The sequence below is a fragment of the Anomalospiza imberbis genome, chromosome 1 (assembly GCF_031753505.1).
Source record: "Anomalospiza imberbis isolate Cuckoo-Finch-1a 21T00152 chromosome 1, ASM3175350v1, whole genome shotgun sequence".
NCBI classification, from domain to species: Eukaryota; Metazoa; Chordata; class Aves; order Passeriformes; family Viduidae; genus Anomalospiza; species Anomalospiza imberbis.
In genome coordinates this window covers 139,087,859-139,102,998 of record NC_089681.1, presented here as the reverse complement: position 1 = coordinate 139,102,998, position 15,140 = coordinate 139,087,859, and the positions used below count along the sequence as shown (strand labels likewise).

Below are 15,140 nucleotides of genomic sequence, written 5' to 3'. Positions count from 1 at the left end.
GGGAAACTAGTTTCTAGATTTATAATTTGCATCACTGTTTATATATGGAATTTTGAATTATTTTTTGTTTCCTTTAGCTTTCAAAGGCCGTATTGGTTTCTTTTTCTCCCTGAAACAGTTAAATATCTCCTACTTCTTATTCTTTTTATCACAGACTTGATCTCCAAGACCATCTCAGTTACAGGAATCCTTCCTGTCCCTAATCCCATGAAAAAGTACAGAAAATCCTCCATACAATTATAATTCCAATTTCTATGTCTGACAGAGGGAGTAACTGTATATTGTGAAAAAAGCATTCTAGACACTTACCCCAAGTGAATTATCCTAGAAGAAAGGAGGACATTTAGCTGCACAAAGTGTGATTTGAAAGCTTAAAACACAATTGCACTTCCAAACTCTTCACACACTTTCAGCCTCCACTGACTGACTAAATAAATGCATATGGATTTCTGCCAGCCAGGAATAGTCACAACAACCAGCTCCAAGGAGGTGCCACTGAGAGCTGTGCATTCACATGGAGCATCAGGTGGGACTGACACACAGCTCAGAGCACAGGCACATGCAAAAGACCTTGCTGTTCACTTTTGTAACTGGATTTTACCTTGATGATTATTTTACTATCTTCTGCACATGATTTTAACAAGATATATAATACTAACCAGAAAAAAGCTCATGTATCTTCATTTCAGAATCCCTTTTCAGGAACTGATCACTCCAAAAGCAAATAAATCAATCATTGATTACTGTTTAAAAATTGAAACCCTAGGATTTCAAACCACATGTATGAACAACTGTGTCAAGTGGTTAATTACAATCCTTATTTTAAAAGTGATATTGAATAGGGCAGAGAATTTCACATTAAAGATCATCCTCAACAGATTTTATTGAGTTTGGAGATTGAACAGAATTAAGATTCTTCATATAGCAGCAGCTGAAACTTTGCCAGCAACTAGAAATAAAATTCTTTCTAATAAAATCTGAAACTGTTTTTTCCCTAATTACATATAAAACAGAATAATGCTACAAATTGTTAGGCAAAATATTCTGCCACTGGACTTATTGTTATGAATTTTAACTCTGTTGATTTCATTTCTATATTTCATAAACTTAATTAATAAAAACAAAATGAGTCTTTCAAAGTTCTCCAAAATAAAGAGAAAACAAAAACAGGAATAAAAAGAGATTTTTAAGATCCCAGTTCCTAATAGCTGTGGTTCTACCTCCCAAACACACAGGAAACTGCAGTTCTGTAATAAGCAAACCAACCGTCTGGAACCCAAAATTTCTTTTAGGATTATCTGTATGTTCTCAATTGTAACTTCTTCTTTTTCCAACCTGTATTTCACACTGGTTATTCTAACATCATTCTTTGAAGAGGAGGAAGTGGGGGGAGACCCACACCAAATTAGTAGAGACTACAGTTTACTGAATGAAAACTGCACATGTAAGACAGAGACAACTTTTTTCAAACTAGAAAAACAGATGAGGTCTAAAACGCCTAATATGAGCCTAGGAATGAAGAGATCTAATTAATTTCAAATACTGAAAGACCTTCTTCAATGTCTTCAGATCACTTGCATTACTCTACAGCACAACACAGCTCACCAAGTACTTCAAAGATGTAATTACTGCTTGTAAAGCCCACTGACCGCAGCCTGAAAACTTCTTTTAGTCAAAGCAGGGAAGTACGGTCTGCTGTGTTAAGATCAGCTACAATTCCCAAACTTTGGATCTTCTAATCTAATGCATTGTCCTTCCATAGGGAGGTCAGGAAGGAGGATAAAGAAACCACCATATACTTAGCTTTAAAATGGCACTATTAATAAATAGCAGAAAAGCGTAACTACTGCCAGTCATTTCACATACCCAGCCTCATCTACTGACAATTCTACATTACCCCCTCCATAGAGAGCTTGTGTAGAAGTTAAAAAGTGTAGGATAGCAATGGAAAATATCTTTGCTAACCAAGCACAGTTTCCTTCCCATGCAGTACTACTTTCAATATCTGAAATGAATGTATTTTTTCTAGGAACAAAGATGGCAATAAGTATCTTTTTCAGTTGGAAGTGTCCCTTAAGATGTCATAAAATAAATAAAAACATGGCAACAAAAAGGCACCACTTCCCAGAATACTGATGTGTAGGGATAAAATGCAGAACAGAAATAATTTCAAGCATGCCAGTAATTCTAAATTCTGGATTCAATCCTGAATCAAGAAAAGAACCCCTGTACCATTAAGTCTTGCATCTTCATTTAGTAACACTGCACTTTTATCACGTCACTTTGCGCAGCCTGACTTTACAAAGCCCTGGAGTACTCTGTATCTTCTTTAAGTTTTGTCTCCTTACAATCCAAGTTTCAGATGAAGGAACAATTCATCCATTCCCACTCTTAATGAAATACCAACACAGCAAAGAAACAATCTTTTAAACTTTCAACACATTCTCATATTGGTTTCAATATTGTTGAAAGTAAATACTTTCACTTCCCATCTGATATCTTCTGGATCTCAGCCACAGCTAAGAATCATTTTGCAGACAAAAAAAGATAAGCAAGCCAGAAGTCTGAGACACAACTTTTTAAACTAAGGCTGGGTGCAGTTTTATTTAAAAGAAAATTAGGTGTCAGTAGTCGAAGGCTGACTCTTCTTATTGCAGAGAGAAGGATATTACAGCACAGATTCTCCCTCTAAGAATCACAGCAAAAAACAGCATGGGAAATGTTAAACAAGGTGGATGAAAATTTGCTTTTAATCTTGGGATTAGCTCTATTCCATAACCATGTCTGAGCATTCAACTATTGCAGTTTTCTGCAATATTTTCACACCAACAAAACAGTAATAAAGTGACACTCACAGCACCAAAAGCAGGGATTTAATTGATACATTTTGTTCAAACCACCATAAACTACAGGAGGAGGACATGGTTTTGCACCTATTGATGGCATACCAAAGGTATTTCAGCAACATGGTTACAGCATTACCCTTACTTAAAAAAACAGTATTCATTTCCAAAGAAATAAAGGGGAAGTAAAAAAATAAGAGTTGGACCTCTATGATCCTTGTGGGTCCCTTCCAACTCAGAATGTTCTATGATTCTAACACCAGTTCATGGAAAATGTGAATCTTGATGATCTGAGAATTTTGTCTTAGCTGAATGACCTAAAAAATCCTTTCCAATTTGCAGGCCCAAAATGTTATAAGCATGATGAGAAAGGAAACAAACAAATTAAAACAAAAGGGGGGGGGGGGGGGAGAAACAAGGATTTTGTGCAAAGTCTCCAACCATTTTTAACTAGTAATTTTCCACTACTGCCAACCATGGCTCTTTAGCCAGCTTCTATACTAGTTAAGGATTAGAAGCGGGAGCTTTAGCCTGAAGACTAAGTTCTTTCTCAACCCAGTTCAGGCTAGTGAGCACTCCAAATTTAAAACCAGTCCTCCCAGAAGCAGCACAAGGGTTGGTGATGCTCCTACTGGGGCTTACAAAATCAGCAACAAAAGCTAGTTTAAATTGAGCTCAGTAAAACCATCTCTGAACTTCTTTCAATTTTGCAAAAGGTTTCAGCTAAGGAAATTAACATCCCAACAGTCCATTTCAGCAGTTCTGGAATATTTGCTTTTAAAGCTGGTTTGTAAGGAGATAAAACTCCTTACAAACTGCTTGTTCTTCTTACAGAAGATACAGGAAGTAGTAACTACTCCAGTGAAGGCACCACCTACGCACACTGCTTGGAATCGGCCATCTAGTCCATCCACAGTCTTAGATTTAAAAGATTTATTAATGCTTACTAGCTCTTCACATACATTTCAGAGAGGTATGGCACATATATTAAATATTCTGCAGGATGAAGTGAAAAAGATTAATCCATATGTCAGAATGCACACAGAAAATTAATAAATTTTAAAAGTTCTATTTATCCAAGTCCAAAGAATGGAAAAGAAGCAGAAGTAATGTTGATTCATTTCTACATGGAAAGCTCAGAGAAAGGCTATATATATATGTTTTCATTTTGTAAAGTGTATCTCATATTCTTGCAAAGATGTTAAGCAAGGAAGATATTTAGACTATGTCTGACGTGCAGCTGGTTGGCAGGACAAGGACAAGGACAGCCATCAGGTAGTGCTAGACATTGCTCACTTATTCCCCTTCCAGCCTCAGGATATGAGAGCAGCTAGAAAAAAGCATTCATGATGTCAGTAAGCTGCTGTATGGTGTCTCACCAGGGCTGGTTTTTGTATCATCTGACCTGAGTAAGGCCTGAAGATGCAGCAAACATACCCTGGAAGTCTGAAAAACCTTCAGTAAGCACATAAAATTAGGTAAACAAGCTATGACCACACACTGAAGAGGTTTTAATTCCTTTTACATACATTATTCTTATTATAAAACCCAAGGGGAAAAAAAACAAATATAAATTCAAAAATATCCAAAACAACTCAAAATACAGTAGTCCTTCCATTTTCCAAGACCTATAATTTTAAGTTTTGTCCTTCTGTTTCAAGTACCAATTTACCCAGTCAAGACTGTGCAACTCACTTTCAAAGAAAATATTAATCAGATGACAGTGCATTAAAAAAAATTCTCAGAGGTAAATTCAGATATGACTAGTCTTAGTATGTGCACCTCTGAAAGCTTCTGCAGCTAAATATGAAAATACTGGCTTCATACAGGGTGTAAATTTATTGGTTTGATGTGAACAATGTAAAGATGAGATTTAGGAAGGCTCTGTACGACACAGTGGTGTCTCTTAGGAGAAGAAGGGCACAGACAGAATAACCAGATGAGGGTGATAACAGAAGAAAAAAGAAAGCTGTGCAGGAAGCATCATTAGCAAGGTGCAATATAGGCCTAGGTTCACCAGTGTAGGCCACAGCAGGCTGTATTTTTAATTTTTTGATGCATCAGAATACAGGAGTACCTTGATACATTACCTCTGAAAAATGCTTAGGTAGATAACGCCAAATACCAAAACAGTAGTACTGAAAAACACATAGATCACCTCTGTGCTGGAGTTCTGGCTAAAGGAACAAGAACATTTTTTGAAAGAGAATTTTCTGTAAACCAAATAGGCTTTGTTTTTAAAGAAGGGCTATCCTTTCACAATCTGTGTTTCAGCAGGAATGTCTGCGTGCAGCACACTAGATGTTTAGTTTGCTTCTGAAATGCTTATGTCTTGACTTTAGTGAAGTAGGTCAGTTCCTTCACAATGTGCAACCCATCATGCCCTAGCTCTTGAAAACACCAGTATTTCCCTTCAGCAAAATTCCATTAGGTATATGGGGCAGACATTTTAAAACTTCCTTGTATTTTGCTAAAATCTCATAATTCTTATAAAACCCAGCATACAATACACAAATAGTAATTAATCCCATGTCAGAGACCATCTTACAACAGTTCCAAGAAGCTGGAGGAAAAAAAAACCACATAAATGAACAAATAAATAGCTTTTTAAAAAGCAGTCAATTCTTAGGAGCTTGTGCATTAAGCAGCAAAAAAATTAACGTTGACCCATCATGGAAAGGGCTGAAAAGGTTTATCAGTGATGCACAGTTGCACAGGACATTATCTGAGCTAGCAGTGCATGATCTAGTGACATTAGCAGAAGTTTACAAAGAAGGGAAAAAATAAATCTGATTTTTGTGGGGCAAAGGGAAAAAAAGGGGAGAAGCTGAACGTTAAGAACCATCCTTTCTTGAAACAGCCTAGGAACTCTCCATCTAGTCTCTGTTTCAAGAACAGCCTTTTGGCCAGTTTCATTGTATGGTATCAGCTCTGCTTCTCACCATCATATTTATGGTAAGATATTCCCTTTCACCCCCCTCACTACAGCTCCATACTTGAAAAGCTGACTGTAGAAATCATGCTTCAAACAGAGGAATCACACCTGAGCACATGCTGCCTTTTCCCAAGTTAAACCACCACTGGCTCTGATTGTGTCTTGCTGATGTAAAGAGCCAGGGGAGTCTGGGCTATGGCAGCCCAGCCACTGAGGACTTACATGATCCATAACACCAGGCAGACATCAAACAGTTCCACTAGTACTAAAATTGCCAGTTAAATTACCTTTAAGATTTGATATTCTTCCCTCTTTTTTTTCCTCCCTCTCATACTGCCAGAAACAGGGCCTGGAACAGTGAAAACCATACATCTCTTAAAAGCTTAGAAGAGCCCACAGCTGATTTAAAGGTTCTAAAAGTTCCTGATTTATTCAAGTAGCTTTACCCACTTCAAAAAATAAAATGTTTCCTGAATTTCCATCAATATGAGCATGAAAACAACTGCCCCACAAAACACAGTAACCAAGTCACTGCATGACATAATTTTTACAGTTCCTAAAAGTACCAGTGACAAAGTAAATGCTTGTTAGAGACACGAATTTGCACTTTGAGACCTGTCACTGACACCTATACCCATGCAGGATGGAAGGGCTCTCACTTGAAGAACAGTGAGAAATAAATTTAAAGTGTCAAAAAAGTTTCCTTTCAGGGCATTAGTCTTTGTCATCATTTATTTAATTTAAAAAAGGGCACATTTGGCAACACTACCAATTTGCAAAACCTTATGACTCGCAGGAACACTAAGGAAAAAACATCCAGCATTCTCTTTTCACAACACAGATAACCAGACTATTGTTCTTTCATTCTAAAATGGCAAAAATATCATCAGAGTTCTCTACTATGAAGGGTTTTTCCTACCCCAATGTCACATCCATAAACGTCTGTATGCCATACAACTTCAAACAATCTAACAACAAAAACATAATAGCTAGTCTAATACAAAATAAAATTTCAGAAACAAAGAATCACCCTATTATATTTAATACTCAGTCATCATCTTTAACCAAGAGACTGTCAATGAGCATGACTCCAGGGTAACAGACCTGCAACAAAGCACGCTTCAGAAAGCTGTTTTATCCCAGTCTGTCCAGTTGTTTTGAATGTACAGACATCTATTACCCATCAGTCTCCACAGTGAAAACTTGCTTCTCAGACTCTATCCACAAAAAGGGCCAAGAGCAGAGTAAAGCATAAAAAGGGAACCCATAACTGTTCATTCACAAATTTGAAGACAGCTTGCCCATTTGAAACTGTGGCATTGCACTGACAATGGCCCCAGATGAAAACCAAAAACGTAAGAATAAATAATGCATGAGGTGTTTTCTGTGTTCTAACAACAGATTACAACTCTACACTTGACACATGCCACAGTTTAAAGGAGAAGAGAGACAGAACACACATGCACCTTGACTCAACAAATGAAACAACCAACCAATAAAGATCTGGGGTTTTTGCAAATAACTACTAAGATGCAGGAACTTATCTGCATTGCACGCACATTTTAACAAGTACTCATGCACTTACTATTTCCATCAAAGCCTTTCTTCCCATCCATTAAAAAAAAAAGCACACTGAGAACAAGGTACAAAACCCACACATCTCTGACCAAAAACTTTACTGCAGCCTGTGTTGTTATAGATGGAGAAATCCGTACCATCAGAGAGAGCTGCATCCTGCTACACTGTACACCACTGATTGCTGGAAGAATTAATCATTCACAGATCAACAATTGGTTCTTTCATCTCCCTGGCTTTCTCAGATCAGACCATTATGTATTTTTTTTTCCACCTACTGATCCTGTTACATTCAATTTTTCAGCTGCATGTAGCAAAGACATCTGAAAAACATTCCTGTTTCTAGAATATACCTCACTGAAAGAAACCAGTGAGGGTACCTATATGCTTCCATGGGATTCACAACTTTACCAGTGTCAAGAAGTGACTGAACATTGAATTCTGCACTAATAACATAATGTAATAAGCTGTGAAAAAAATGTGGAAGGCAAACTGAAGGGCACCAAAGTCCTACTTTCTGGCTTTCTACCAAAAGCAGTTCATGTGAACAAACCCATGAGATAGCTGACCTTTTAGCAAGTAAAGTTTTAGGACTAAATACTTCAGCTAATCAAAAACTAAATTACATGTATACATTAACCCAGCCCACATCTTTAAAATAAAGCTGTATTCTGGCCAGCCGAACAGCACCACATTCAGTCACGACTAAACCAACAGGAACATGGCTTTTTTAATATCTCTGCAGAGAAAGAGAGGGCAAGGCAGTATTCATGATGAGCACTGCGCCTCACCATGACAGTAACAGAAGAAAAAGTCACTGGAAGAGAAGGTTGTCATGGGAAACATTTCTCCCACTTTTATCGCTGGCAGGGTTTGTCCTTTAAACGCTCACCCCTGCAGAGGCCCGGCAGGTGACATCCCGGCAGGTGACGTGAGCTCGGCACACACAGCCCTGCCAAGGGCGAGGGACGCTCCCCTGGGCCACAGCCGAGCCCCGGGTGTCCGAGCCCGCCGGGACTGACCGTAATGTCACCTCACGATACTCTGAAGGGCGAAGGGTCTCGGCAGCGCAGACCCGGGGCTGCAAAACTGCACCTTGCCAGAGGATGCGGCGCGGTGCGAGGATGCTCCCAGCCCCCGCTAGAAGGGTCCCGCACAGCTCTCTCCGGGGACACGAGCAGCTCTGGAGCCGGAATGTACCGCGGCGTCCCCGCGGGAGCGGGCACGGTGACCAGCACAGACCGCGGCGGCCCCGAGGGACACGGCGCCGGGGCAGCGGGACCGGCCGGCCCGGCCCCACCCGCGGGGGAGCGGCCGGGGCAGAGCCGTGCCCGCCGCAGGGAGCGGAGGGGAGGGGAAGGGCTGCGGGGGCTACCCGGGGCGCCCGCCCGCGCTCACCGTCGATGTTCTCCCGGTCGCTGATGTGCTGCAGGTTGCAGCCCGTGTCCTCCCGGCTCAGCTCGGCCTCGGGGCGATAGGACTCCAGCCGAGAGTGGGCATTCCGGCGCAGCTTGGGGCTGGAGGAGACGCAGCAGGACGTGGTGTTCCCCATCTTCTCTGCCCGGCCCCGGCCCGGCCCGGCTCGGGAGGAGGCGAGGGGCGGCCAGTTAGCGGGAGCGGCGGGAAGCCATGGGCGGCAGCGGCGACAAGAGGGAGCGGCGGCGGGGGAGGAGGCGGCGGCTGCGGCGCCCTGCGGCTGCACTCGCCGGCGGTTCCCCCCGGCGGCTCATCCGCGGAGGCGGCCCCGCAGCGCGGCCCGCCGGCGTGGGCTGCGGCAGCTAAGCCGCCCTCCTCCGCGGGCGGGCAGCGCGGGGCCCGCCGGGGCACGGCCCCATCCTCCCCCGCCCCCGCGCAGCCGCCGGGCCCGCTCCGCGCACGCACCCACGCGGCTGCGTCGCAGCCTCCGCGGCAGCGACACCGCAGTAGGAGCGGCGGCGGCAGCAGCAGCCGCCCCGGGCGGCCCCCGCGAACCGGTTCCGGTTCAAGCGGGCGGTGACGCCTCCCGCCGGGCGGGCTGCGGGAGCGGCGGCGGAGCCCGGCTCGGCCGAGGGGCCGCCCCGGCAGCCACCGACGGAGCCCCGCCCGAGCCGCGGCCGCGGGGCTCCCGGCGCGCTGGCCCCTGCGTCCCCGGCCCTGCTCACTCGAGCGTCCCGGCGCCGGGCGCTCCCCTCCCCGCGGGGGCCCGGCCGGGCCGAGGCCGCACCGCTGGCCCGGGGGCTCCTCGGGAACGCCCCCGTGCTCCCGGCCGCGCCGGGGACCCCGCGGGCCGCCCGGACCTAGGCCGGAGCCCTAGGCTGGCCCTGCCCCCGCCGTGGGGACCCGCGTCCGACCGGAGACAGTCCCTGGTGTCCCAGAGATTTGCAGGCACCGCACGAATTCTTTGAGAACTTGTTAAACTCTCCTGGAGACTGACCGTTCCAAAGATAACAGGCCACAGAGAAATGAGAGGGTGTTAAGTGCCCCTTTGTAACACCTTCCCCGTGTTTAGGGCTTTCCCATCCATTCAAAATCCACTTTTGCCCTATTCTAAGTAATGGTAAAGATGGGGATAGTGCATGGCTCTCATTAGTCTTTTTTGTTGTTTTGGAGTTTTTTTCTTTAAATGTTTGTAATCTAAGCAAATCTCTTGACGGCTGGAGGTCTGAGTCATGGTAGTTGAATGGGTACACTGATAATTTGACAAGAGAAAAGCACTTTACTGTGTTTATAAAAGATGCTTTGACTTACAGCCCTGTGTCCAGGGAGCCATTACTCAATCTGTCAGGCATCTCATGATAGCTGATGTTTTCACAAGATCTGCTCAAGTCACATGATTACATGAAAGACTTAGAATTTTTTATCCTATTTTATTTTTCAGATCACACATTGCAAAGAAAACTAATTTTTTTATTTTCAACTACCTTTTGAATGTTTATTGATGCAAATGTACTCTAGTGGGGTACAAAGAATCAAGAAGAAAGAAAAAGAATGTGAGTTTTTTTTCAAAATCAAGCTGTTTTGGGGATGTCTTCTGTAACTAGTTTTATGACACTCCCCTCCCCAAACATGGACGGGCAGTAGATTTGGAGTTACATTGTCCCTTTCTGTTTGAGTACCTCAAAAATTAAGGCTAGGTTTAGCATCTTTTTTTTTTTTTTTTTTTTTTTTTTTTTTTTTTTTTTTGTATTAGTGTCTTCAGTAGTTTGCATCCAGATAAAAGGAAAATCTTTGCTGAGCTCTGGTTTAGAAATGCTGTCTAGGAGGATGTCATGCTAACTAGTGCCTTCCACCAGTGCCTTCCACCACCATGTCATCACTTGCTGAGGGCACCTCAGCCCCTCCACTGGAGCTCACCTGCTTTCCAGCTGAGCCTGAGCCTGCTCAGACCAGGCCTGACCTTAACCTGGCAGCAGGGTAGGTCAGGTCTCAAATGGGCATAAGCAACAATCCGAAAATCTCAACACAATTTTTAAAGAATCAAATCATCTCAGTATATATACAACAGAACAGTAAGATGTTACTGAAATGCCTGCTTACCACATTTTACAAGAGGACCTCAAGCTAGTGAGATCTCTGTGCAAGACTTATCTACCTGCCCTGTTAAATTCCACCTTCCCGCAGGAATCAGGGACACGTGCTCATTTGTGGCCTTTTCAACTCCACGTGTCACAACTTCAAGTGTCACTGCTCCTAGGGCACCAGTGCCATGGTCTTTTAAGTACTTTATGGGTAATGCTAACTAGGCAACTGTTGCCTTGAAGTATCAATCCCACTACATTTTTTCATAAACATTTCATAACCCCTAATTATTTAGAAACTTGTAACAATTGTAAATCTGTTGTAGCAAAATCTTAGACACAACCTGCAGTTTATACTTACTCTGCAATTTTCATAAGCTTTGAAACAAAACAGGCCACATAATGATGGAGATGGGTTAAGTACAAACTTTGCGTCTCTAAATGTGTAAGTAGAGCTTAAAAATACATGTTTTCTTTGTTAGAAAGGAATGATTTAATCTTTGCATTTTATTTAAAACTAATATTATAAAACTAAACAATGTAATTGCTTTAATGTATTTAAAATTTGTGATCATTGGCTGTGGCCACTAATCACTAGATGTGACCATGTGATCACTAGATGGATGCCCTTTAAGGTCCCTTCCAACCCAAACCATTCTATATTATATCCATAATTCTATTATTCTGTGTAGCTACCTATTTTCTTACTTGCAGCCTTTCATTCTAAATTTTTACCTTTATTCCTCCTCTTTTCACTCTAGGAGCTTGCTGAAGTACATTATAATGACAAAGGTGCCACAATACATATTTCAAATCAAAGAAAAGGGATGCTGCTCTAGGGTAATGGTATCCTGCTGGTATGTAAGAGCTGAGAACAGGTGAAATATATACCATGCAAAGATATTTGAGATTTGATTATGATTATTTTATTTCAGCTATATGAAGTGCATGATGCAAATGTAACTGCATTATTTGATAAATATTCATACAGTAAAGCAGGTACAGCTCACTGTATCTTATTGACATGCTTAGAAATCAATGTATGTTCTTCTTTGATTAGAGATTATTCTGTTCTTGAGATTTATGATTTATGTATTTTTATGGGTTTGCCCTCTGGAGCCATCAGCGGGGGAACACCATAAAGCTCCCTAAACTAAGGCCAAGGCTTTCACGATTGGTCAGTGCTGACATACCTTTGTTTAAAAAGTACACCTAAAAGCCTATTCCTGTACAAAAATATTTTAAATCCATAGCATCTCCACTGTACAAAAGATACTCCACTATAGAAAAGACAATGGATTTTAATAGGCTAAAATTAATTATGTGACCCATTAAATTTTGCGATTAAAATCTTCCTGGAATGTTGTCAAAAAATGTGTTTCAAACCAGCAGATACAGGTCAGTGTTTTGCTTATATAAGCTTTTTATCTATTTTGAGCAGATAAAATTTAAAAGTATTATTTAATCCAAAAGTATTTCCCGCTCGCAAACCAAATTATTTGTGAAGCACAGTTAAAAAAAAAAAAAAAAAAAACAAAACCAAAAAACAAACCCAAAACCTTAAGATAGATGAGTGGTGATAACCAGATCTTTTGGTTCTGCTCATCTTTCAAATACAGGCTGAGAAATTCACGTCACACAATACCTTCCCCACATCGCCATCTGATGTTTAGTTGGAGTTGTACTCGCAGTTGGGGTGTACAGCCACTCTAAAATGCCATTGTGTCAGAGCTAATCATTGTCTGGAGTTTAAGCAAAAGCTTAAAATTAACATTCCCATGTACAATGAGTTTAGCCTGGTCCACTGAATCATTCCCTAGCCTTTGTTGATTGTAATAGCTAATTTTTTTTATGATAGTAATAAATTCCACATCAGTTAAAACCAGTCATGAACATACCTGAGGAATGTTATTAGCCCTCTGACAATTCTTATTGTTAATATTTGCATTTATTGTTATAAGCCTGAAATCAGTCGTATTAGCAGACTTCCTTCCTGAAGGCAAGTTCCTAATGCATCACACTTGATTCTGACCCAGGCTGTAGGGCCTTTTACTGTGCTGCTCCTCAAGGGAATGCATTCAGGATCATGTCTTAGATTCCCTCCCGCAAGTATTTGCATAGACTACTCCTATGGCAGATTTCCCCTTTGCTGAAGGTGTTGATTCTTCCAGGGTTAAGACAGTATTCTCTTTCTTGGAGGTAGAAATCCAGTGCCTGCCAGAAGACATCCTTTCAGCCCTGACACAAGTTATCTGCCAGCCCAAGCACTGAGCCATCGCCAGAGAGAGGTGGATGTTTCTGTGCATGGCAGATAGCTGCAGCTACTGTTCACAGGAAAGACACCCAGACCTAACAAGGAGTATGTAAGAGGTGGGACCCGGTTTAAAAATACACAAATGGTATCAGCGGAGTTATTCCTCTGGTGAATGGCACATTTGTTTCTCAGGAATCAAGTGCCTTGCTGGAATCAGTGAGAAATGGGGAAAGAGTAAATAAAGATTTCTTTTGAAGATCAAGGCAGAAATTTGGGCTATTTGATTAATGTATTCAACTTTAGTGCATAAATTGGGATATTAGTCTCATGCTAGCCCATGAGGAAATACTATTCTAGGCAAGAATGCAAAGCCCTAAGTCACACTCCTACTCTGAAGTGTGTGGCAACTAGGGGACTCTGCCTATTGCCACTTACTATACAGGAGGAAACAGTTGCTTCAAGAAGGAAGGTAATACACCAGAGAGCAAGTGTTGGAGTACTTCCCGAAATATACATAGCCCAGATAAGTGCATATTATCTTATATTACAATCTTTTTTATTAGTGCCATGTTTCTCAGCTTGAAATCACTGCAGAAAGAGACAGTAGGGGAAGATTGTTCATTGTTTTAGGGGAAACACTTGAAGAACAACTGTGCTAGAATATTTTTACCTATATATATATATGCATATATACACACACATGTATATGTAAGTGATGTTTTTGTTTTTATTGTTTCTTCAGGGATTTAATGAGATAAGATCTGCACTCAGAAGCAGCCAGAAACCCATGCATTATGCTTATGGGGAAAGATCACCCACACTGCACAGACCTGCAGTGAGCTTCGGGAGAGAGGAGGCAGTTCAGCAGAGTGTACCATGGATGCCCTTGAATTGTGGAGGAAGGCACAGGCAATTGGATTTAACCAGCTGGGTGGAATTTGACTTGATTAGCTTTGGCACAGTTTCACATACTCTTAATTCATCAGTGAATGGAGTAACTATATTGGAAAGCTACTGGGGAAAAACAACATTGGCCCTGATGCTACTGTCACAGGCAGATAGAGCACAATCCCATACAGACTCACTCTGTGTTTTCCTCTCGTCATTGTCTCCCTAGTTAGTTTTTTTGTGCCAGTGTGTGTCTTCCTGTATCAGGATTGGCTGCCTTTTCTTGGTCTGAGATCTTGGCATGTAAAGAGCAGTAATTACTCCATGACTCGACTATGAGCAAGGGTGGGAGTGCCCCCTCTTGAACAATAAAACCCCTTGTAGAGAAAAGCCTAACTAAACAAAACAAAATGTGTAAAACCAGGCAGTGCTGCCACAAAGCACTTTGCTAGCTAGAGAGTCTATATGGATTATGAATAAGAGCCAACTGTGTTTTAATCTGTCCTGTCTGTGAAAGATCCCATTCTATGAAGGCGTATGTGTTAGTCTCTTCTTATTTCATACAAGTCTAGGCAAATGCAACTTCTTTAGTTTCAATGTAGCTGTGCCTAATTTCCACCAAGAATAAGAACTGAACCAGGCCCAGCAATTTGGGACAGCATGTTCATACAAAGCCATCTTCTCTCAAATTCATCTTGAGAAAATAACATCCCTTACTTTTACCCACTGTCAATACCTCGTAATTTTGATTATCAGTTGTGGCAGCTCACAGTTAAAAACATTTTTGTGTAGTATGAGCTTACAAGTCCTGTAATATGAGCTAATAAAGGGTAATATGCAAGTAATTGAGGTCTTTCGAAACATGGCTCACCAGAAGATCATGTGTCTATCATGTGTCAGGCTGAGCTCTCTGTGTGAAGAAGAATATGAAGGAAGTTTATTGCTTTATCTTACAGCTCCTCAGAAGACCATCCTTTTAAACTAGAATAAAAAAAGTGTTTTGTTTGAAGGATAGACCTGAAGAAAAGTTATAGGTTTCAGAGACAGGGAATCAAGCTAAATATGGTGAGCTGTACAGATGAATCTTAAGAATTATTCCTGTGAAACACATTCTTAAGCTAAGTTCCCCTAAGTATTAACATCTGTCT

At 41.7% G+C, this 15,140-nt stretch overlaps 1 protein-coding gene across 2 annotated transcripts in view; it reads right to left on the bottom strand.

Moving 5' to 3' along the window:
* Nucleotides 1-9,319, bottom strand: part of CCNY (cyclin Y) — a 119,976-nt gene extending 110,657 nt beyond the window's left edge. The window contains exon 1 of one of the 2 annotated variants that reach the window (XM_068173591.1): nucleotides 8,752-9,319. In XM_068173591.1, the coding sequence (XP_068029692.1) occupies nucleotides 8,752-8,905 (154 nt within the window). In that variant the 5' untranslated portion in view covers nucleotides 8,906-9,319. The remainder of the gene's footprint in view (nucleotides 1-8,751) is intronic. The other variant, XM_068173647.1, reaches the window with a different exon arrangement.
* Nucleotides 9,320-15,140: the final 5,821 nt, after the last annotated feature.